Source organism: Rana temporaria, chromosome 5, assembly GCF_905171775.1.
Source record: "Rana temporaria chromosome 5, aRanTem1.1, whole genome shotgun sequence".
Lineage (NCBI taxonomy): Eukaryota > Metazoa > Chordata > Amphibia > Anura > Ranidae > Rana > Rana temporaria.
Window position 1 is genome coordinate 20,159,840 of NC_053493.1, and position 24,077 is coordinate 20,183,916.

Consider the following 24,077-nt stretch of genomic DNA (forward strand, 5'->3'; position numbering starts at 1 on the left):
GCCACGTAGCTTTGATGATGAAAGCCTGACATCCGTTTGATCTGTAAGGTGCGTCAAAGTTCAGCCGAGAGTCGCGGAGAATATTTGTGAGGAAGATGAAATTCTGTTTAAATTGTTCTGAAAATTGTATCCACATGGACTGAACGTTATAGGTGCCCCGGCAAAAAACCTGCAGCTGATTATTTTCCTAACGATGTAATGTGCGAGAGCGAGAGGTGTCCCAGCAGCTGGCTGCAAACGGTTAAAGGGGAATAAACATACAAGGGCCAACATCTGAGGAGCATATTACGGGATTAAAGGGGCTTTGCTGTTTTGCATATCTTTTGAAACAGGTTATCTTTGTAGTTTCTTGTGGCTTAAATTAGGTATTTTCTCACTTTATCCAAAACGAAAGGAAACGTTTAAGGTGGACTTACATTTTATAGAGGACCAGTAACTGATGGAAGTCTGTATTGAAGCCGTAGTAAACCGCAGTTGAATAGAAAAAAAAAAACCCCTGCAAGGCAATGTCATAATGTGGTAGTATTCATCGCATACTAGCACGTTATGGGAGACTTACCTTAGAAGAAGCCCTCCAGTGCTAGGATGTCACCGCTGAGAGGGTTGACATCTTTCCCTGGCCTTCCTTTCGGGTTGCCAGGGGCGCAATGACGTCACTTCAGCTCATGTGTGTGGGAGCCGCCGTTTACGATACAGGCTCTGAAGGTAGGGTGACCACGTGTCCCGGATTGCCCGGGACAGTCCCGCATTTTGCAGGTCTGTCCCGGACACCTTCATTCCAGGACAATACAGTGTTCCAAAATGAAATTGACACAGCCAACCCCCCCTAGCCAAACTAATGCACCCCAAAAAGGAAGCCACATCACCCCTTTACTCACTGACAGTACTTGCCCTGGACGGGAATGCCTGGAGGAGCACAGTCCCTGCCCCCTACTTGTGATTGGAGAAATCATAAATCCCGCCTCTTGTGTCCAATCACTGTCCTGTGATTCGTTACAGCACACGCTGATTTTTGGGAAGGGAGGGTGTCCCTGAATGGTAGTTTGGAAATGTGGTCACCCTATCTGAAGGTCCGGCACGATATCCTTCCTGAGGACTGGTGCCCAGAACTGAACCGCATACTCAAGATGCGGCCGGACCAGAGTTTTGTAGAGCGGGAGAATTATCGTTTTATCTCTGGAGCGAATCTCTTTTTTAATGCAAATATTCTGTTGGCTTTGCTTGCAGCAGTTTGGCATTGCTGAGCCTGTCATCTACTAGGACCCCCAGGTCCTTTTCCATCCTAGATTCCACCAGAGTTTCTCCCTCAGGCAAGTAACTTATGTTCGTATTTCAAATGAATGTAATGGGGGCGTGTTTTATGTTAATACGTCGTGACCCGACGTAAACAACGTGGGGGTATCCCAGTGGGGGTATCCTATGCTCGAAATTAACCCGGAACAAGCCAATGCTTACGACGGTGACTTCATTCTACGCAAATCCCTATTGGCGAACGACTTACTTACTTGTACGCGGGAACGCTGGCCATACTTAACATTGAGTACGCCTCATAACAGCACCTTTAACTATACGCTGGAAAAAGCCGAACGAAAACGACGTAAAAAAATGCGCCGGACGTACGTCTGTGGAACGCCGTAAATAGCTAATTTGCATACTCAACGCGGATTTTGACGGAAACGCCACGTAGCGGCCGGCGAAAAATTGCATGTAAGATCCGACGGCGTACTAAGACGTACGCCTGTCGGATCGATCCCAGATGCCGTCGTATCTTGTTTTGTGGATATAAAACAAAGATACGATGCAGGAAATTTAAAATTACGCCGGTGTATCAATAGATACGCCGGCGTAATCCTTTTGTGGATCTGCGCCAATATCGTTAAAGAATCAAGATCGCGATTCAACCCCCCTTGCGATCTTAACACAGCATTTTCCCGATTGAGTGCAGAGAGTTGTTTGCTCACTGCTGACAGCTGTCAAAAACAAACCCAGGCAGTCTGCCAAGTTTATCACAACATCACTTAGGCGAAGATAAAGAGAAGCATTGTAACACATAGGGGGTTATTTACGAAAGGCAAATCCACTTTGCACTACAAGTGCACTTGGAAGTGCAGTCGCTGTAAATCTGAGGGGTAAATTTGAAATGAGGGGAAGATCTGCTGATTTTATCATCCAATCATGTGCAAGTTAAAATTTTGTTTTTTATTTTCCTTTCATGTACCCCTCGGATCTAAAGCGACTGCACTTCCAAGTGCACTTGTATTACAACATGGTTTTGTCTTTAGTAAATAATGAATGAATGAATGAATGAAAAACTTATAAAGCGCGGCGCATGCGAACTGAATCGCTTCTGGGCGCTAATAATCCCCCCATGTTCTTTTAGCATAGATTAAAGGAATGAACTTCGGTCTCTACATGAAGTCAGTTTAACCAATTAAAGACTAATGCCTCGTACAGACAATCGGACATTCCCGACAACAAAACCGTGGATTTTTTTCCGATGGAATGTTGGCTCAAACTTGTCTTGCATACACACGGTCGCACAAATGTTGTCGCAAATTCAGATCGCCAAGAACGCGGTCACGTACAACACGTACGACGGAACTATTAAATGGAAGTTCAATACCAGTCGTGTTAGTAGAAGTTTGGTGAGAGACGGCTTTTCAGCCTCGTGCTTTTCAGTCCGTTATAGCGTGACGAATGTGCTATCTCTATTATGAACGCTAGTTTTACCAGACCGAGCGCTTCCATCTCATACTTGATTCAGGGGATGCCTGGAATTTGGTGCGTTGGAATTGTCTACACACGGTCGGAATTTACGAGAACGTTTTTTGCTGTCGTAAAATTTGAGAAACAGCTCTCAAATTTTTGTTGTCGGAAATTCCGACAGAAAATGTCTGATGGCGCCTACACACGGTCGGAATTTCCGACAAAAAGCTCCTATCAAACTTTTGTTGTCGCAAATTCCGAGCGTAAGTACGCGGCATTAGCCTTTTTCTGATCAGTATTTTTGTGCTGTAAAATTACTTAGAACCTCCAAATTTGTTTTATATATATATATATATATATATATATATATATATATATATATATATATATATATATATATTGTATTTATCGGGGTATTGCGCGCTCTGGCGTATAGCGCGCACCCCTAATGTAGACCCGAAATTCCTGTAAAAAAAACATTTTATTAATTACAGTTTTGGTGTCTTGCACTACGACCATCGGCGGCCTTGTCAGGTCCGGCGTCCGTCTGCGGCCTCGGTGGTGTCCTCCCGGCTTCTCCCACGCTGTCTCCGAGTCGAATCCCTGCTTCCCGCGCTCCGTTTGAACGCCTCCGCCGACATATACCGAGCGCAGTACACTCGGGCACGCTCGGCCACGCTTGGCTTCTCACGCATAATTGTCACAGTGCGTGACCACGAACGAAGCCGAGCCTGGCTGAATGTACCCGAGTGTACTGCGCCCGGTATATGTCGGCGGAGGCGTTCAAACTGAGCGCGGGTATCGGCGTATATCGCGCACCCACAATTTTCCCCTTATTTTAAGGGGAAAAAAGTGCGCGTATACGCCGATAAATACGGTATATGTATATATATATATATTAGCAGAGACCCTAGAGAATACAATGTCGGGTTGTTGCATTATTTTTTGTCACACTGTATTTGCACAGCAGTCTTTCAACTTTCTACTTTAACTTTAATGAATTAATAAAAAAAAAAACAGTAAAGTTAGCCCAATTGTTTTGTATAATGTGAAAGATTATGTTACGCCGCAAGAATCGTGATCTTTATTCCCAGCAAAAAAAAATGTATTCTCATTTTGGCCAGAATCGTGCAGCTCTACCATGTAGCCAGTTTTCAGTCCAGGTACTGGCCCTATGGTCCATGTTGACAGACCTTAGTTTGTACAGTAAGGGCCAGATTTTTGTACAGCCGCGTAAAATTGTGCGGGCGTAACGTATCTGATTTACGTTATGCCTCCGCAACTTACACGGGCAAGTGCTGTATTCTCAAAGCACTTGCTCTGTAAGTTGCGGCGGTGTAGCGCAAATCGGCCGGCGTAAGCCCGCCTAATTCAAATTTGGATCAGGGGGGCGTGTTTTATGTAAAACTTCTGTGACCCGACATGATTGACGTTTTTGCGGAACGGCGCATGCACCGTCCGTGGAATTTCCCAGTGTGCATTGCTCCAAAGTACGCCGCAAGGACGTCATTGGTTTCGACGTGAACGTAAATGACGTCCAGCCCCATTCACGGACGACTTACGCAAACGACGTAACTTTTTCAAATTTCGACGCGGGAACGACAGCCATACTTAACATTGGATGCGCCTCATATAGCAGGGGCAACTTTACGCCGGGAAAAGCCTAACGTAAACGTCATAACTTTACTGCGTCGGCCGCGCGTACGTTCAAGAAATTCGCGTATCTAGCTAATTTGCATACTCAACAGCGGAATTCGACGGAAGCGCCACCTAGCGGTCAACAAAAAAATGCAGTTAAGATCCGACGGCGTAAGAGACTTACGCCTGTCGGATCTAATAGATATCTATGCGTAACTGATTCTAATGCCCCATACACACCATCACTTTATGTGATGAAAAAAAATGACGTTTTTAAAAACGTCACTTTAATTGACCGTGTGTGGGGGGAAAACGTCGTTTTATGTCTTCTAAAAAACGACCCAAAAAAATTGAAGCATGCTTCAATTTTATGTGTCGTTTTTCAAAACGTCAACTTTTACTTCACAGAAATTGCCCGTGTGTAGTAAAAAACGTCGTTTAAAACGACGTTTTTTCACCCGCGCATGCCCAGAAGCTACTTATGAAGCGAGCTTCAATGGAAAAAGTGGTGAGAACGTAACCTCACTTTGATAGAACATTGTGAGAAAAACGATGGTGTGTAGGCAACTTCGTCTTTGAAAATTGAAGTTTCAAAAACGTCATTTTTTACTTCACAGAAAATGTCGTTTTTTTTCATCACATAAAGTGATGGTGTGTACGGGGCATAAGAATCAGTCGCATTGGTCCTTTCAGAATCTGGCCCTAAATGTTTATAGGGAACTGTATCGAATGCCGTTGCAAAATCCAGGTACACCACATCTACAGGCCTTCCTTTATCCAGATGGGAGCTCACTTCTTCGTAGAAAGTTAATAGATTGGTCTGGCAAGAACAATTCTTCATGAATCCATGCTGATTACTGCTAATGATACCGTTTTGATTACTAAAATCTTGTATACAGTCCCTTATCATCCCCTCCAATAATTTGCATACTATTAATGTTAGGCTAACTGGTCTGTAGTTTCCAGGGATATATCTCGGCCCTTTTTTTTAATATTGATGCGAGTGGGAGGAATAGTGTCCCATCATTGGTATCAATAGGGGGAATAATGCACCATTGTTGGTGTCAGTGGGAGGAATAATGTCCCATCATTGGTGTCAATAGGAGGAATAGTGCCCCATTGTTGGTATCAATAGGAGGAATAGTGCCCCATCGTTGGTGTCGGGGGTTAGAATAGTGCTCCATTATTGGTGTCAGTGGGAGAAATAGTGTCCCAGCTTGGCCAAATGTATTTAAAGGGACATTAAATGTGGAGGTGGGCTTTAACAAACATTTTTACAGACAGCAGAAGGCAGAATAATGAAATACAAAAAAAATGTATCCTGTGATATTCGTGAAAATGATATTCAGACCATGGCCCGGATTCACAAAGCACTTGCGCCGACTTATCTCAAGATACGCCGCGTAAGTGCAAATATGCGCTGTCGTATCTGTGTGCCGGACCCACAAACTAAGATACGCCTAAAAATAGGCTTCATCCCGCCGACGTAACTTGCCTACGCCGGCATAGCGCGGGCGCATATTTAGGCTGGACGCAATGTGGCGCTCCCATTGATCAGCCATTCAACTATGCAAATTAGGAAAATACGGCGATTCAAGAACGTACATGTGCCCGACGCAGGCTACGAGTGGTGCGCGTAAGTTCTACGTCCGGCGTAAAGTTAAGCCTCATAAAGGAGGTGTAACCCAGCAGCAGACATGCAAAAGTCTGCACCAAGGAATACAAGCCGGCGTATTTTACGTAGTTACCGTTGGACGTGAGTCTGGCTGGGCGTAGGATACGTTAATGGCGTAGGCAGTGATCCGGCGTATCTTAGGCAGTTGTTCCGACGTGGTTGTGAGCATGCGCAGGGGGATGCGTCCACGGCACGACGCATGCACAGTTCATTAAATGTACTTGTCTGGCGCTCGAACCATCATTTGCATGGGGTCACGCCTCATTTGCATGGGTCAAGCCCACTTCCACCTACGCCGGCCTGCGCTTTCGAAATCTACGCCACGCCGACGCAGCGTTGGGAGCAATAGCTTGCTGAATACTGTGCTTTCCTCTCTGCTCTGTGTCGGCGTAGCGCACAGGGGGATGCGCTGCGGCGGCGTAATGTGCGCCTGCTGTCTGTGAATCCGGGCCCATGTGTTTATTTCTCAGAATCGTCTTCAAAGCTGGATTTGCCCTTTAAATCTCTAAAACTGAGCGGTCATCTACGCCCATTATAATCACTTGATGTAAATTTACACCCAAAAGGGATGTTTTCCATGTGGCTTGTTCACACCGTTTTACCTTTTCCGAGATATGAAGAAGTCTGACATATTATGATGACCGCCACTGACACAGAACCAGTTCACAGAGAAAAGGAGTCAATTCATGCCGAGCAGTTAAATGGGCACAGATTGTCACGGGTTAACAGAAAACACATGTCACCAAAACTTCTTCTGATGCTAAATAACATAAAGACCTAATGCAGACCATGCATGACCAAAGTGCAATCCTACAGTGCAATCCACAGTGCGCTACAAAAATCGAAATGAGGGATAAAAATATAAAGAGCATGGGCCGGATTCAGAAAGGCGATACGACGGTGTATCTCCGAATACGCCGTCGTATCTCTGAGTGTGCGGTGTCGTATCTATGCGACTGATTCAGAGAATCAGTTACGCATAGATTTCCCTAAGATCCGACCGGCGTAAGTGTCTCACATTGTCGTATCTTAGGCTGAATATTTACGCTGGCCGCTAGGTGGCGCTTCCGTATAGTTACGCAATGAATATGCTAATTAGGTAGATACTCCGATTCAGAAACGTACGTCCGGCCGGCGCATTTTTTTGCGTCGTTTACGTTAGGCTTTTTCCGGCGTAAAGTTACCCCTGCTATATGAGGCGTAGCCAATGTTAAGTATGGACGTCGTTCCCGTGTCGAGTTTTGAAAATGTTATGTCGTTTGCGTATAGGGCTGTACGTAAGTTACGTTCACGTCTAAAGCAATGACGATTTGCGGCGTAATTTCGAGCATGCGCACTGAGATTTTTTCACAATCGGCGCATGCGCCGTTCGTAAAATACGTCAAATACGCGGGGTCACCATTCATTTAAATAAAACACGCCCACATCATCCCCATTTGAATTAGGCGGGCTTACACCGGACAACATACGTTACGCCGACGTAACTAAGGGCGCAAGTTCTTTCTGAATACGGAACTTGCGCCCTAATTTACGGCGGCGTAACGTATCTGAGATACGTTACGCCCCACCTAAAGATACTCCAATGTATCTGAATCCGGCCTCTTGGCTTCACCTGAAGATTTTTTTTTTACATTTGGAGAATGACAAACTGTTGAACTGGATAAGTAATACTACAAGTCTTTGTTACACTGTACAGTATCTAAAGCCAAAGTTTTAAGGAACAAGTAAAACTCTTGGCAATTTTTTTTCCCATCTGCATTCCATGGGGAATTTTTTTTTTCACTTCCTGTCCTGTAAACACAACAGGAAGAAAGGGAAATACTTTCTTAGGCGGTCACCAATTGGAGATTCTCCCTCTGTTTTCGTTCTGTTGACAACTCAAAATTTTGGATCTTCACCTCCCTTTCAATCCAGTTGACGATGATCATTAGAACAAATTGAGAGCTTAACCACTTAAGGACCGGACCAATATGCTGCTAAATGACCCAAGGGGTTTTTACAATTCGGCACTGCGTCGTTTTAACAGACAATTGCGCGGTCGTGCGACGTGGCTCCCAAACAAAATTGGCGTCCTTTTTCCCCCACAAATAGAGCTTTCTTTTGGTGGTATTTGATCACCTCTGCGGTTTTTATTTTTTGCGCTATAAACAAAAATAGAGCAACAATTTTGAAAAAAATTCAATATTTTTTGCTATAATAAATATCCCCCAAAAACATATATAAAAACAAAAATTTTCCTCAGTTTAGGCCGATACATATTCTTCTACATATTTTTGGTAAAAAAATCGCAATAAGCGTTTATCGATTGGTTTGCGCAAAAATTATAGCGTTTACAAAATAGGGGATAGTTTTATTTTTATTTATTTTTTTACTACTAATGGCGGCGATCAGTGATTTTTTTCGTGACTGCGACATTATGGCGGACACTTTGGACAATTTTGACAAATTTTTGGTACCATTGTCATTTTTACAGCAAAAAATGCATTTAAATTGCATTGTTTATTGGGAAAATGACAGTTGCAGTTTGGGAGTTAACCACAGGGGGCGCTGTAGGAGTTAGGGTTCACCTAGTGTGTGTTTACAACTGTAGGGGGGTGTGGCTGTAGGACTGACGTTATCGATCGAGTCTTCCTATAAAAAGGATCACACGATTGATGCAGCCGCCACAGTGAAGCACGTCCGTTCTTCAGCTCCAGGGAGCGATCGCGATGGGACGGCTATAAACGAATACCCGCGCCGTCGTCCCAGATCGCTCCCCGTGGGAATCCGACCACCGCATGTAGCGGGGGGGGGTCCCAATCGGACCCCCGACCCACGTCTAGGCAAGGACGTACAGGTACGCCAATGTGCCTGTACGTGCCATTCTGCCGACGTACATATACATGCGGCGGTCTGGAAGTGGTTAAAGGAGAAGTAAGGCCAAAGCTCTATTGGTCATACTTCTCCTGTGGGTCATAGGACTGCACTTAGTTCTTCACTCTGTGACCCAGATTCAGCTGACTTTAGGATAAAGTCCTCTATCGGCCGACATCACCCAGCCGGGCCAGGCTCTGGAGGGATCCTGACAATAGTTTCTGGATCCACAAAGATGCCTGACCAGCATCTGGTCAGGCATCTTGAGACCGAGAACAGAGTGATCAGCAAACTTGGATTTCTAAGTTCTCGGTCTTAGAGTCATCAGGGGACAGATTCAGGATTGGACTGCAGAATGGCTGCATTTTTTGATGACATGATACAAGAGCTAGAGACTGAGGACATGATACAAGAGATAGAGACTGAGGACATGATACAAGAGATAGAGACTCAGGACATGATACAAGAGATAGAGACTGAGGACATGATACAAGAGATAGAGAGTGAGGACATGATACAAGAGATAGAGACTGAGGACATGATACAAGAGATAGAGACTGAGGACATGATACAAGAGATAGAGACTGAGGACATGATACAAGAGATAGAGACTGAGGACATGATACAAGAGATAGAGACTGAGGACATGATACAAGAGATAGAGACTGAGGACATGATACAAGAGATAGAGACTGAGGACATGATACAAGAGATAGTTAGAGACTGAGGACATGATACAAGAGATAGTTAGAGACTGAGGACATGATATAAGAGATAGTTAGAGACTGCAGACTGCGTTTTTCTTGACCTTTCTTGCACTAAAGGTGCCAATAATGGTAAACAATAAATTCATATTAATTTAAATTAATATTAATTAAAAAGTTGAATATAATACAAATATTTATAAAAATATAAATAATTTTTAAAAACTAATTTTTCGGTATCGGTTTCGGTTTTCAGCCTAGTGCCTCCTTAATTTTCGGTATCGGTTTCGGAAACCAAAATTTCCATCCGGCGCACCCCTAGTTATGAATACTTGAAATTGGAAAGCTGCAAGTCTTATGTAGCGCCGGCCCAGGCCTCATGTTTAGTGATTTGGGACTTTGTTAGGATCCTTTTCATTTTTCGGAACATCTTGAAAATGTAACGACATATTCACTTATTCCCGCATATTATTGATATGTTCCAACAAAGGCAAAAAAACAAATTTGATTACCATACCTCCTCGTCTGCGCCCTGTAAATTGGTTCAGACCGTGACACTGTGTATTTAGTGTGTCATAACGCAAACCCTCACGCCGATCCAGTCGGCGTCCAAACGTTTGACACGAGTTGTATTCTGAAGGTCAGTTTATTTTAGTAAAGGTCCTTTCAGATGGTGAAAAGCTAGCCCACATAATCCATACGCCTGGCGCGATTAGAAGGCCGCGTGCGTCGGTGTGCGGAATTGCTTGTGTCGGTTCGTGGGTGGTCGTGTAAGACAGGCTAATTGGTGACGGCTGAATGTTAGAATCACAATGGCATTCTGTTTCCTCGCCCTGTGTGAGTGTAAACTCTTTACACAGCCGTGTGAGTCAATGGGCAAAACTATTTATTGTGCGGAGCTGTTTATAATCTTTCCTCTGGCAGACGCTCATACGAGTTTACATCGCTGGGTTCTATAAATTCAACTTGAGCGGTTACAGGACTTCTGCTTGAGCTTTAATAAGAGAAAAACACATTTTTTTTCCCTCATGAACAGAACACAGAATTCAGGAATGGATTATAAATAATCCTATTTTATTTTTTTGGTAAAGCCCAACTAAACTGACAGTTTAAATCGGCTAAAAACCATTCCAGGACTAACAAAATGAAAGATGTGCAAAGAATTACAGTTAATTTTCTTAAAAAAAAAACAGCCCCAGCCCAAAAATAGAAAAGCCTGTCCACTGCCAACATGCTGCAGAGGACCCGTGCTCTCCTGTGTGAAAGCAGTGGTCTCTCTGCAAGGGTCCGACATGCTCCCACTGCATGCTAGACTTATTCAATCAGCAGGGAGCATGAGCTTTACTTGCAGACCAAGTGCATCAAAGCAAAAGGTGCAAAGTCTTAAGGCCAGATCCACAAAAGAGATACGACAGCGTAATTGCTGTTACTCCGTTGTATCCCTGTTTCTATCTATGGAACTGATCCACAGAATCAGTTTTCCATAGTTAGGGAGAAGATCCGACATGTGTAAGGGACTTACACTGCCGGATCTTAGGATGCAGTACCGCATCCGCCGCTGGGGGCATTTTGTGTCGAAATGCCGCCTCGGGTATGCAAATTAGCACTTACGGAGATCCACAAAGCTTTTCAGCTTCGTTTTTTCTCCGTAAGTTTTAGTTTGCAAACGCAAAATTAGGGCTGCTTTTACAAAGTGTAAACTGTTTACACCTTGTAAAAACAGACCCTTCTGTCCAGCGACACGATTTTTTTTAAATTTTGAATTTTTTTTTCCGCGCCGTATCTTTTTTTTTCCCCGACGCAACTTTATTGACCCGTCGCAATCCACAAAGCTCGGCGTAACGTAATTTCGCGCTATGCACGTCGGGAAAATTACGTCACGAGCATGCGCAATACAGCCGGCGCAGGAGCGCGCCTAATTTAAATGGGAATCGCCCCCATGAAAATAGGAACGCCTTGCGCCGGCGGAATTTAAGTTACACAGCCCAAAATTTCTAGGTAAGTGCTTTGTGGATCGGGCACTTAGGTAGAAATTTTAAGGCAGTGTAACTTAAATGGAAAAAATTAAGTTACGCAGGATCTTTGTGGATTACCCCCTTAAAGTTCATTTTCTTCAGAAAGCAAACACAGCCAGAGTAGAAAAGCCTGTCCCCTGCCAGCCTGTTGCAGCGAAAGACCCCTGGGTTTAGGGTTAAGGGTTAGGCCCTTTTCACACTGGGCGCGGGAGGTGCGGTGGCGGTATAGTGGCACAATTTTTAGCGCCACTATACCGTCGTATTTACCGCGATTATTCGGCTGCTATTGGTGTGATTTTAACCCCCGCTAGCGGCCGAAAAAGGGTTAATACGCTGCGGTTTGCGGGCGGTATAGCCGCGCTGTCACATTGATTTTAATTTTATACACACCGCTCCTTTACCGCTCCAAAGATGCTGCTTGCAGGAGATTTTTTTCCTCCTGCCAGCGCATCGCCTCATTGAGAATGCTGGGGCAGGCGTTATTTATGCACTATTTTTAGCGCTAAAATGCCTGAAATACGCATCAGTGTGAAAGGGGCCTTAGGGTTAGAGGGTTAGGGTTTTCCCCTGAAGAATAAGGCTAGGACTCGGGAAGTAGAATCGGGACCTCCCCCAGAGGTCAAAGGTCATAAGGTGGTTTCCCAGAGGTCAATGGTCAGGAGGCATGGCTGACCCACCCCCACCAAAGTGTACCGCCTACCCCAACTAAGTTGGGAAATTAAGAGGTCGAGAAAAGTGCTTTGCTCTTTGTGTGAGAGCCATGGACTCTCTCCAGGGGTGCAACACACATCTTTTGAGTCGGAGCTAGAGCTCTCCAATCAGCAGGGAGAGTGAGCTTTGTTTATTGCAGACCAAATCCATCCCCTGCCAGCCTGTTGCAGAGAAAGACACTTTGTGCTTTGTGCGTAAGCAGTGGTCTCTCTGCCGGGAGTCGACATGCCTTATGCTGAATCATAGCTAGAGCTCTCCAATTTGCAGGGAGCAGGTGTATTGCTTATTGAAGACCAAGTACATCAAAGCAAAAAGTTCAATGTCTTACAGTTCATTTTCTTCAGAAAGCTGACACAGCCAGAGTACAAAAGTCGCTCCCCTGCCAGCCTGTTGCAGCGAAAGACCCTTTGCTCTTTGTGTGAGAGCAGTGGTCTCTCTCCAGGGGTGCAACACACCTCTTTTGAGTCAGAGCTAGAGCTCTCCAATCAGCAGGGAGCATGAGCTTTGTTTATTGCAGACCAAATCCATCAAAGCAAAAGTTGCAGAGTTTTTTCAGATCAGTTTCAGAGGTGGCTGGTGCTAAATATTTCGGGGGGAGGGGGTGTGGGAAGGCGGCAATCGTCACAAGGAGCCCCCCCGTGTTAGACGGACAAGAAGGTGGCGACGATCCATCACCACCCTCCTCCATGGAAGACCGACCTTACCTTACGAGGCAGAGGAAAGAAAAATGGGTATGCCACCTGTCAGGGAATCACTCGGACAGTCCGGGTTTTGAATCATGTGTCCAGGTCTCATGCAGACTGAAACTAGGACACAGTGGGGTAGATTCAAAAAGCAATTGATAGATACGCAGCGTAATTGCTTAGTTGCGCTGGCGTATCGACTTTTCCTGATTCAGAAAGCTCGATACGCCGACTGCAGCCTAAGATATGAATGGCATAAGTCTCTTATGCCTTCGTATCGCAGGCTGCATTCTTGCGGTGGCCGCTAGGTGGCTTTCCCGTAGTGGTTAGCGTATAGTATGCAAATTGCATACTCACGCCGATTCACAACCGTACGCGCGCCCGACGTTCACATTTTACTATTAGCAGGAGCAGCCAATGCTAAGTATACCCGTCGTTCCCGCGTCGCGATTTTTGACAATTACGTCGTTTGCGTAAGTGAATCGTGATTGGCGCTGGACGCCATTTACGTTCACGTTAAAGCAAATGACGTCCTTGCGATGTCATTTACCGCAATGCACGTTGGAAAAGTTTCCCGACGGAGCATGCGCACTACGTTCGGCGCGGGAACGCGCCTAATTTAAATGATCCACGCCCTCTACGGGATTATTTAAATTACGCGCACTTACGCCGGCCAGTTTTATGGAGCGCCCGCGCAAATTACGGAGCTACTGCTTCGTGAATGAAGCGTAGCGCAAGTAATTTACAGAGGCGTAGCGTAAAAATGGTACGCTGCGCCTCCGTAAGAGTGCGCAGCCCTACTTGAATCTACCCCATTATTCTTACAGGGCTGTGGCTGCCCAAGTAACCAAGATAGTCGCACACAAATCTGTTGTCTTCCGGGAGCTGTGGACGTCTGTCTGGGGGCAGGTTCGGCAACACTGGGTGATGCCGAATGATGGGCGATGATGTCAGCAAGAGCAATTTGGCCACACCCATTTGTTGCAGCGCGCTATGCACACCGCATTACTACTCTGCTTGGGGCACCCAAAGGTGTCATATGCCACTAAAGTGTTCGGGTTTGGCTTGAAAAAACGGTGGTAACCCTAAAGGAAGAGCCGGGCCGTTTCTTCTCCCAGCTGAACAGGAAGTGCATCCTGAAACCTGATTGGCCAGGGAGTCCTAAGACTCCCTGGCCAATTGGGTTTCAGGACCTGCTTCCTGATTGGCCAGGAGTAAAATCAGGAAGACAACAGCGAATATTAAATTGCTATTGTCACTGGGTAGGCTCAGTGCTCTGCGCCCCTTTTTTTGAGCCAATTAGAGCCTCATTGGAATCCATGCGTCCGGCACCCTGCATGTAGATTAGGGGTCGGGCGCTTGGATTAGGGGGGCGACGCCTTGCTAAAGAAGCTGAGGGTAAAGGTGATGGATTGGCCAAGCATGTCTCCAGGCATCAAGTAGGTAGGAGGCAGATTGCCTCCCCTGTGCATCTATCACTCTCAGTGCCATCATGGTGCCCCAAATTTTCGGGGCAGCATGGGCTCAAGGACCAGCTGCTTTAGGAAAAAGTTCAGGGGCCCCCCATGCAACTGGGGCCCCTGGGCAGTGCCCAGGTGTGCTCTCTCATTAAGACAGCCCTGTCCAGACCTAAAACCCTATTGAGCATCTGTGGGGTGTCCTCAAATGGAAGGTGGAGGAGCGGAAGGTCTCTAACATCCCCCAGCTCTGTGATGTCGTCATGGAGGAGGGGAAGAGGACTCCAGTGGCAACCTGTGAAGCTCTGGTGATCTCCATGCCCAAGAGGGTTAAGGCAATGCTGGAAAATAATGGCGGCCATTCAAAATATTGACACTTTGGGCCCAATTTGAACATTTTCACTTAGGGGTGTACTCACTTTTGTTGCCCTGCGGTTTAGACATTAATGGCTATGGGTTGAGTTGTTTTGAGGGGACAGCAAATGTACACTGTTATACAAGCTGTACACTCACTACACAACATTGTAGATACAAAGTGTCATTTCTCCAGTGTTGTCACATGAAAAGATAGAAGAATATTTTTACAAAAATCTGAGGGGTGTACTCACTTTTGTGAGATACTGGCCCAGATTCTGAAAGGACTTACGACGGCGCAGCGCCATGTACGCCGTCGTAAGTCCTAATCCGACCCGTCGTATCTATGCGTCTGATTCTTAGAATCAGTTACGCATAGATATCCATTAGATCCGACAGGCGTAAGTCTCTTACGCCGTCGGATCTTAACTGCATTTTTTTTGGACCGCTAGGTGGCGCTTCCGTCGAATTCCGCGTCAAATATGCAAATTAGCTAGATACGCAAATTCTCGAAAGTACGCGTGGCCGACGCAGTAAAGTTACAACGTTTACGTTAGGCTTTTCCCGGCGTAAAGTTGCCCCTGCTATATGAGGCGCAGCCAATGTTAAGTAAGGCCGTCGTTCCCGCGCCGAAATTTGAAAAAGTTACGTCGTTTGCGTAAGTCGTCCGTGAATGGGGCTGGACGTCATTAACGTTCACGTTGAAACCAATGACGTCCTTGCGGCATACTTTGGAGCAATGCACACTGGGAAATTCCACGGACGGTGCATGCGCCGTTCCGCAAAAACGTCAATCACGTCGGGTCACAGTAGTTTTACATAAAACACGCCCCCCCTGATCCAAATTTGAATTAGGCGGGCTTACGCCGGCCGATTTACGCTACGCCGCCGCAACTTACGGAGCAAGTGCTTTGAGAATACAGCACTTGCCCGTGTAAGTTGCAGAGGCGTAACGTAAAGCGGATACGTTATGCCCGCACAAAATTACGCCGCTGGACAAGAATCTGGGCCACTGTCTATACAGCTTATTTAAACTGGACTTTACCCGCAGTTCTGATATTTGCCGCTGACACATTCAGTAAAGTTATGCAAAAATTAATTATCGATATGCTTATTAAAAAAAAAAAGGAACTTAAGTTGACCAAAAAAATGTTTACTATCCCTTTAACAAGCTGTATCAGGTTAATTATAATTGCAAACATTTTAAGTTCTACATCTTATTAGTACATTTTGTAGCTGAAAAAAGTTCCTGAAAATGAAGGACTTCCTGAGTGTGAACAGACCCAGCAATGTCTCCACCCCATCCCTGCCAGACGTCACTTCAAGGACAAAATAATATTTTGCTTTATGTGAGAGTCATTCCCCTTAGACGCCCATCACCTCTCTCGAAGGTCTGGCCCCCATGGAGCGCCGGGGGTCAGCGGTTATAAAATCATACAAGGTTATTGGGTTGTATGGAGTTCAGAACATTCAAACAATATTTCTCATGACTTGAAGCTCGGGAAAGCTTTCGTTTTTTTTTTTTTTTAAAGAACTCCGGGCAAAACACAAAACTTTGTCTATAATATTAAAAATAAAAGGGGAAAAGTTATTAGCATTTGTTAGGCACTAGAAGGTATCTAAACACGACTGTGTTTATTGAAAATTTTAAAGAACTGTTCCCGTTGTAAAATTGCACCTACATTTGTTATGTGTGCGTGGAATTAAAATTGAATCTCTCTAGGTTGAATGTGTGAATCAGGAAAACACTGCTTTATGGCCACTAGATGGAGCTCACAATGATAGGATATACTTAATAGGATCGTCAGCTCCTACTAGTGGCCATAATGTTCTTTTTGTCTTATTATCAGGGATGGACTGGCCATTGGGACTACAGGGAGTTTCCCGGTGGGCCGATGGCTCAGTGGGCCAAGGTCAGTGACAGCGGACCGCCGCCCCCATCCGCTCCTCTGTCTCTCCATTTCCGCAGCGCTCACCTCCTCTCCCTCCCCACAGTGCTCACCTGGGGGGACAAAGAGGCAGGGGGAGGACCAGAGGAGCAGGGGGGGACTACAGAGGAGCATGGGGGAGGGGATAGACAGCTGACTCAACAGCTATGGCCTGGGAGTTTCTCACTTCTGCCTAATCTTGTCCCATAAGGGGGGGCGGCACCAAAATGATTCTTTGCCCCGGGTGAAATAATGTCTAGCTTCCCCACTGGTACTGCCTATAAGAGTACCAGTACCAGCCAGTGAAGGAAGAGAGGGGGCTTTGGTGGCTGGGGGGTGCGGGAGTTGTCCGGCCGCCATGGGAGAGACCTGTCAAAGTGGGCCAGTATGGAAGAAGTCCAGGGCCGTTGGACCGTTTTCATCAGTTAACCGATGAAGCTGACTGATGGTCCGTCGCGCCTACACACCATCGGTTAGAAAACCGATCGTGTCAGAACGCGGTGACATAAAACACGACGTGCTGAAAAAAACGAAGTTCAATGCTTCCAAGCATGCATCGACTTGATTCTGAGCATGCGTGGATTTTTAACCGATGGTTGTGCCTACTAACGATCGGTTTTGACCTATCGGTTAGGAATCCATCGGTAAAATTTAAAGCAAGTTGGCTTTTTTTTAACCAATGGTTAAATTACCTATGGGGCCCACACACGATCGGTTTTGACCAATGAAAACGGTCCATCAGACCGTTGTCCTCTGTTTAACCGATCATGTGTACGAGGCCTAAGTGGGCTAGCCAGCCACCTATGAAGGTTTTGGTCCGTTTCCAGATTTCAAAAGTAAGCTTTATATAGTGGGATGGCGTCATTAATAAGTTTCAACCAAAGGGCTTTCAAAGAGGTCTGTGCACCCTTCCAGGACAGTAGAATGGTCTTTTTAGCATAAAAATAAAGTATACGGAGCAGTCTCCTGGCATGCTTTGACAGGTGTAAGTCACCAAAAATGCCTAGTAGACAGTTCTTGGGGTGAATTATATTTGGGAGGCCCAACGCAGAGGAGACAAAGGCACCCACCTCCCCCCAGAAGTCCGGAATTATTGGGCATGACCAAAAACAGTGTAAGAAATCAGCCTCCTGACCGCAGCCACGGAAGCAAGCGGCCAAGGACAGGAGACCCATCCCACGCAACCTCGCCGGAGTAAGGTGGGTCTGGTGGAAAATCTTAACTTGTATGATTTGGTCTTGGGACTCATTGACAGACGTTTTGTAGGTATCACTGAATTTCGACCAGTCCTCGTCCTCCAAGGAGATGTCCATAGAGGTCCATTTGTCCTGAGCTCTATGGAATCTGGGGTTAGAATCGGTCAGCAGGGTTGGGTAATAAGTGGAAATAAGTTTAGTGGGAATCCGGTTGTCAGAGTAGTTTTTCCAATGGTGGCAGGTCATTTGGGTCTTTTAGACAGCCAAACTGGGCCTGTATAGCATGCCGAAGCTGGTAGTAGTAAAATAAGTACAAGTTTGGTAGGTCAAAATCTAAGCGTAGTTGAGAGAAAGTTTTAAAGCCATGAGCGTTATATAAGTGACATATGTATTTAACCCCCTTGGAGTACCTGCGATTGGGATCAGGAAGAGAGTACAGTTCCTGCAGGTTAGGGTTGAACCACAGAGGGTTGTTGGGGACTGCAACCAGGTATGCGTGGATACCTTCTTGACAATGTAACGGAAAGATGAAAGGGAGGTGGCCAGTAGAGAGGTTCCGGGACGGTAAGGGACTCGTCCCCTGTAGATGATATTATGCAGTCTCCAGGGAGGACGCTATAGCCCCCTCCGTGAAGGTACAGGCATTTGCCGGGACTGGACACAGCCAATCATGGACGTGAACCAGCTGGGATGCTAAGTAATAGAGGAAGAAATTCGGAAATGCCAGGCCCGCCAAGTGTTACGGTAATCTTAATATTTCAAGTGCCAGAAATTGCTCATTGCTCAAGGAACCCCTAGCAACCTCTGGAGGAATCCTACGGTTCCATGGTACCCTGGTTGAGAAAACCATAGTCTATTGGTTGCATTTTTTTTTTTTTTATTGCTGAATTAACTTGGACAGGGCATGGTGAGCTGTGGGATACTCCGTTACCACTGAACAGTAATGAGAGGACACTCTTCACCTTCAAGCTACTCCTTAGGAAAGTCCCCATTAGTAATAGCCCAGGAAATGGACAAAACTAAGACACAATATCCCAGGCCAGGCAAGCAGTAGTCCTGAAGTACAAGGGATAGAACCAGCAACAATCACCAGGATCCTACAGTTAGGTCTGTACTCACAATTTTCCTGGAAAATCTGGATATTCCAATATCATACATTTCCCCAGTGAACTATCCAGACCAGATCATCAGAGGAATCCCTTGATCAGTTTCACTGATTTTTAGCATAGCATAGCTGCGACCTCTGTGCGCACAGGTAGATTTTCAGCTGGGCTGCCTAGAACAGCTAAAACTTCTCTGCTTGGACAAAAACCATCCAGCTCCAGACCCCAGACTATTTATGCACTCCTCCAGCCACCTTTTTGGCACCCCAGCCCCCTCCCCCCCAGAGATTGGCTGAGACAACATAAATATTCAGGTTATTGATTTGCCTTTCCAGTCCACTTAATTTTTGAATCCTTCAGAAGGCAGGGGGAAACAATCAAACGCACATGCAGTGGAGCCCAGAACAGTCCAAAGCAATCACAAGCTGCTCCACTGATAACAGAGTAGCTAAAACCTAAATTTACCTAACCATCCTAACCGCCTGTCTGGCTACATCCGCTATTCTTTTGAATGAGAAAATCCAAACTGGAGATAAAATAACCTAGTAACAGGGCTTTTTATAGAAAGAATGCAGTGATACGCAGTTCTGGAACCTCCGGTACTGAATGTGTATACTGGCAAGGGGTGCTTGGGTGTGATGGCTGATCTATTGATACTGACTGCTTGGGGATTTATTGTTGCTGGGCTGGAGGGTGTAATGTTGCTGGAGTGAGGTCTATTGTTGTTGGTGGGGTCTTCTGTTGCTTGGGGGAAGGGGTTTATTGTTGCTGGCTGCTGAAGTGTCTATTAATTTTGGTTGCTGGGGATCTATTGATGCTGCCAGGGTCTGTTGCTGGCTCCGGGGGACCTATTTTACTTACATTTTTATTTTTATTGACAAATTCTATTCAAATCACCTAGTAACACGAAATGATACTTGTTTTTGTATTCTCTGAAAGTACAGAGAGGAGATAAGGAGGCAGAGACAAGGGATGGTGCTCAGAGGTAGGTAGGAGTAGAAGACAGAGGATGGTGCTTAGAAGTAGGTAGGGGGAGAAAACAGAGGACGGTGCTTGGAGGTGGGTAGGGGAAAGATGCAGGGGACAGTGTTCAGAGGTGGGTAGGGGAGGAAACGGTGCTTAAAGGTAGGTGTGGGAAGGTGACCAAGGACTGTGCTGGCGGTGAGTATGGGGAGGAGACATAGGACGATGCTCAAATGTGGGTACGGGGACGAGATGGAGGACTATACTGAAGGTGGTTATGGGAAGGAGACAGAGGACTGTTCTAGGGGTGGGTAGGAGGAGGAGACAGAGGACGGTACTCAGAGGTGGGTAGGGGGAGGAGACAGAAGACAGTTCTCAGAGATGGGTAGGGGGAGGAGACAGAGGACAGTGCTCAGAGGTGGGTAGGGGGAGGAGACGGAGGACGATACTCGAAGGTGGGTAGGGGGAGGAGACAGGAAAGTGTTGAGGTGGGTAGGTGGAGGAGACAGAGGATAGTGCTCGGGGTGGGTAGGGGAGGATACCAGAGGACGGTGCTCAGAGCTCGGTCAGGCGAGGAGACCAGACGGTGCTCAGAGCTGGGTCAGGGGAGGAGACCAGAGGATGGTGCTCGGTGCTTGATAGGAGAAGGAGACAGAGGACGGTGCTCGGAGCTTGGTAGGGGGAGGAGACCAGAGGACGGCGCTCAGAACAGGGTAGGGGAAGGAGACCAGAGGACAGTGCTCAGAGCTGGGTCAGGCGAGGAGACCAGAGGACGGTGCTCAGAGCTGGGTCAGGCGAGGAGACCAGAGGACGGTGCTCAGAGCTGGATCAGGCGAGGAGACCAGAGGATGGTGCTCAGAGCTTGATAGGAGAAGGAGACAGAGGACGGTGCTCTGAGCTTGGTAGGTGGAGGAGACTAGAGGACGGTTCTCAGAGCTGAGTCAGGGGAGGAGACCAGAGGATGGTGCTTGGAACTGGGTAGGGGGAGGAGACCAGAGGACGGTGCTCGGAGCTGGGTAGGGGGAGGAGACCAGAGGACAGTGCTCAGAGCTGAGTCAGGGGAGGAGACCAGCGGATAGTGCTCAGAGCTTGATAGGAGAAGGAGACAGAGGACGGAGCTCGGAGGTGAGTAGAGGGAGGAGACAGAGGGCCGAACTTCCCGGATCAGGTAAATGAGGCGTGCCACAGCCACCCTACAACCACATGCAATGCGGGTCAGCATTTTGAGGTTTGAAGCAGGTGGTAAGGAGGTGACCCAATGTTGATTCGTTTTCAGAGGGCCGGCAGTCTAGCTACACATGTGACAGAGTCTGTAGAAGTTCAGTAACGTGGTTATGCCTTTGAGCGGTCAAACTCAAAAAAACTCTAACTTTATCTTGTTGTGTGTTTTCCAGGATGACGTTCGCCTTCAAGAAAACGTGCAGGAAGCGTCCGCCATCATTGTGGCTCTTCTCAAAGACCGGAATCCTGTGCTCACCGGGCAGATATTGGTCGCAGGAAAATAATGTGTAAAGAATTTGCAACTGGTGAAATAAGGTGCCAAAATTTTTAGCCACCTCCAGTGACTGTTATTCAGACAGTTTTTTATCTGCCGTGTTACTCCTTCTACTGTTACTGAACCGACTTTCACCAGAAATGATAATGCAGTAAATCAAACCTTACACTGTGTGCCGCTAAGACCTCCAGTCTTCCCATCAGTCTTACACAGTTATACCGGCTCCTCTCCTGGACTAAAATGGATTACTCTGATTTCACTGAACACTATGAGCTTCTCAAAATGTGCATTAGAAGCTGCAGTGTGTTTATATAAAGCCTGCCTAATTTCCTGAATATTTTATAGGAAAAAGATAGTGGACTTTTATGGTGCCATAAACAAATCGAAACCAATATATATATATATATATATATATATATATATATATATATATATATATATATCTCAAATTTATATAACAAATTTATTTATACATGGATAAAATCATCAGGATATCATCATACAATAACCATATGTAAGAGATGGACTGCAGTATTTTCTTGCTCTACACGTTTCGCCATACGATGGCTTCCTCAGGAGATAAGTACTGCATGTATGATCACTGCAGGTTGAGGAGAAAATATTAGAATCATGTAAAACTGTTACAATATATGACATCATAATGAAAAATATATAGACACATAAAAAACAAACTCTCAAAGAAGCATAGGTCAGAAGAGGTAAAAAAAAATCCCCATCTGATACTTACCACCTGAGGAAGCCATTGTATGGCGAAACATGTAGAGCAAGAAAATACTGTGCTCCATCTTACATATGGTTATTGTATGATAATATCCTGATGATTTTATCTATGTATAAATAAATTTGATATATATATATATATTGGTCTTGATTTGTTTATGGCACCTTAAAAGTCCCACTATTTTTTTCCTATAAAATATTCACAATATAGGGATGTGGTGCCGTTGGTTATCCAACGTCCAGCAATTATTAACATTTTGAAATTAAAAATACTTTGCTTAATTTCCTGGCTGCAGGACGTTGGGTAGGTTTCTACCTGTCCGGGATTTGCCCGGACAGGTAGAATCATGTGAATCATGTGTCGAGTTTCAGTCCCCCTTCCAACCCGGACACATTATTTGGAAAGGAATTTGGCTTGGAACAGGGCCTGACAGGAGGGGTAACTATGCTCACCACATTACTATTCTCTTTGGAGCACCCAATGGTGTCCCAAGTCTGTGTGTCGATAAAGTGTTAGGCAATCCTAACGTTGCGCATCATGTAGCTTTTTCTTCCCCCGGTCTGACTGTCCGTGGCTCACCCCTTTCATTTATTCGATTTTTGGTCCAATCGTGGAGGCGCAGCATCACATGTGGGCGTTACCGAGGGTGCAAATACAGCCCACTCCTCCAGACTGAGATCCACCCATCAAGGCATTTTGATATTTGCATAACTCCTCCCACTGCTTTTATAAGGGCTGAGAACTCTTGATAGGAGTAATGAGGCAGGGTGCTGTAATGTTTTCAGGAAGCTATGTACAGCACCCTGCATTGTATAGAGATGCACAGAGTCCCAGTGAAGCTGTCCTCTCTAGGTCTAAAAAAGTATGTCATGAAAAAGGGAACTTTGAAAAAAAAAAGTCAATAGCATGTTGATGGGTCAAGAAAGGCAAAATTCAAGCAACCTCCGCTTATTCCCCCTCTCTGGTGCCGCATTTGGCACCTTTCAGTGGGGAACAGGGACCAGTTTTTGACAGGTCCCCACCCCCCACTTTTGGAGACGGTGACTTGTCCTTAAGGTTCCCCTAACGGGGAAGTTCCTTCAAGGACTGCGCAGGCGCAAACTTGCCGACGGAAATCTCCGAACCTTGCCCGGCATCCAGGCTCATTCTTTAACATCCCCGTGGATTGGAGGATGTTAAAAAAAAGAGTCAGCAGGCCGAGCGAGCGGAGCAAACCGTCCGAGTGAAGCAAGGACGTGAGGCCGACTGGCCACTTTCCCCAAAATCCACGTCGCCCTGGATGCCGGCCGAGGTTCGGAGATTTCCGTCGGCAAGTTTGTGCCTGCGCAGTCCTTGAAGGAACTTTCACGTTAGCAGGAACCATCTCGGCAGATCAGATTGCCCCTGCGCAGGAACTTTCACGATGGCCGGAACCAGCTCGGCAGATCAACGGCACTGCCACGCTGTTTCTCGGAAGTATGGCCCCCCTCCTTCTTTCTCTGCCGCCAGGCCAATTAGAAAGTGCAGCGCGATTCGCACGTGCGCAGTAGGGAACTGGCTGTGAAGACGAAAGGCTTCACTACCCGGTTCCCTTACCAGGAATAGCGGCGGCTGCATCCGAAGATCGGCTGGGGTGCCGACAACACTGGTCAAGTAAGTGTCCTTATAGTAAAACAAAAAATTGTAGCTGTTGACGTTCAATTTTTAGGTGGGGGGGCTTTAAACTTCAGCGTCACCCCTCCAAGGTTCACCTTCACTCCTGTTCTGGGTTGAATGATAACCAGCATCATCCAACGCACTTCCTCTGAGCCCAAGGTGTCACCAGGTATGTGTCACCTCTTTTTTTCACAGAGAAATGCTGATGTCATAACGTCT

The 24,077-nt window shown here is 46.2% G+C and overlaps 1 protein-coding gene across 2 annotated transcripts in view; it reads left to right on the plus strand.

The window, feature by feature from the left end:
* Positions 1–21,873, plus strand: part of CRPPA (CDP-L-ribitol pyrophosphorylase A) — a 313,658-nt gene extending 291,785 nt beyond the window's left edge. The window contains exon 9 of one of the 2 annotated variants that reach the window (XM_040352251.1): positions 21,381–21,873. In XM_040352251.1, coding sequence (XP_040208185.1) covers positions 21,381–21,491 — 111 coding nt within the window. In that variant the 3' untranslated portion in view covers positions 21,492–21,873. The remainder of the gene's footprint in view (positions 1–21,380) is intronic. The other variant, XM_040352250.1, reaches the window with a different exon arrangement.
* The last annotated feature ends 2,204 nt before the right edge of the window (positions 21,874–24,077 follow it).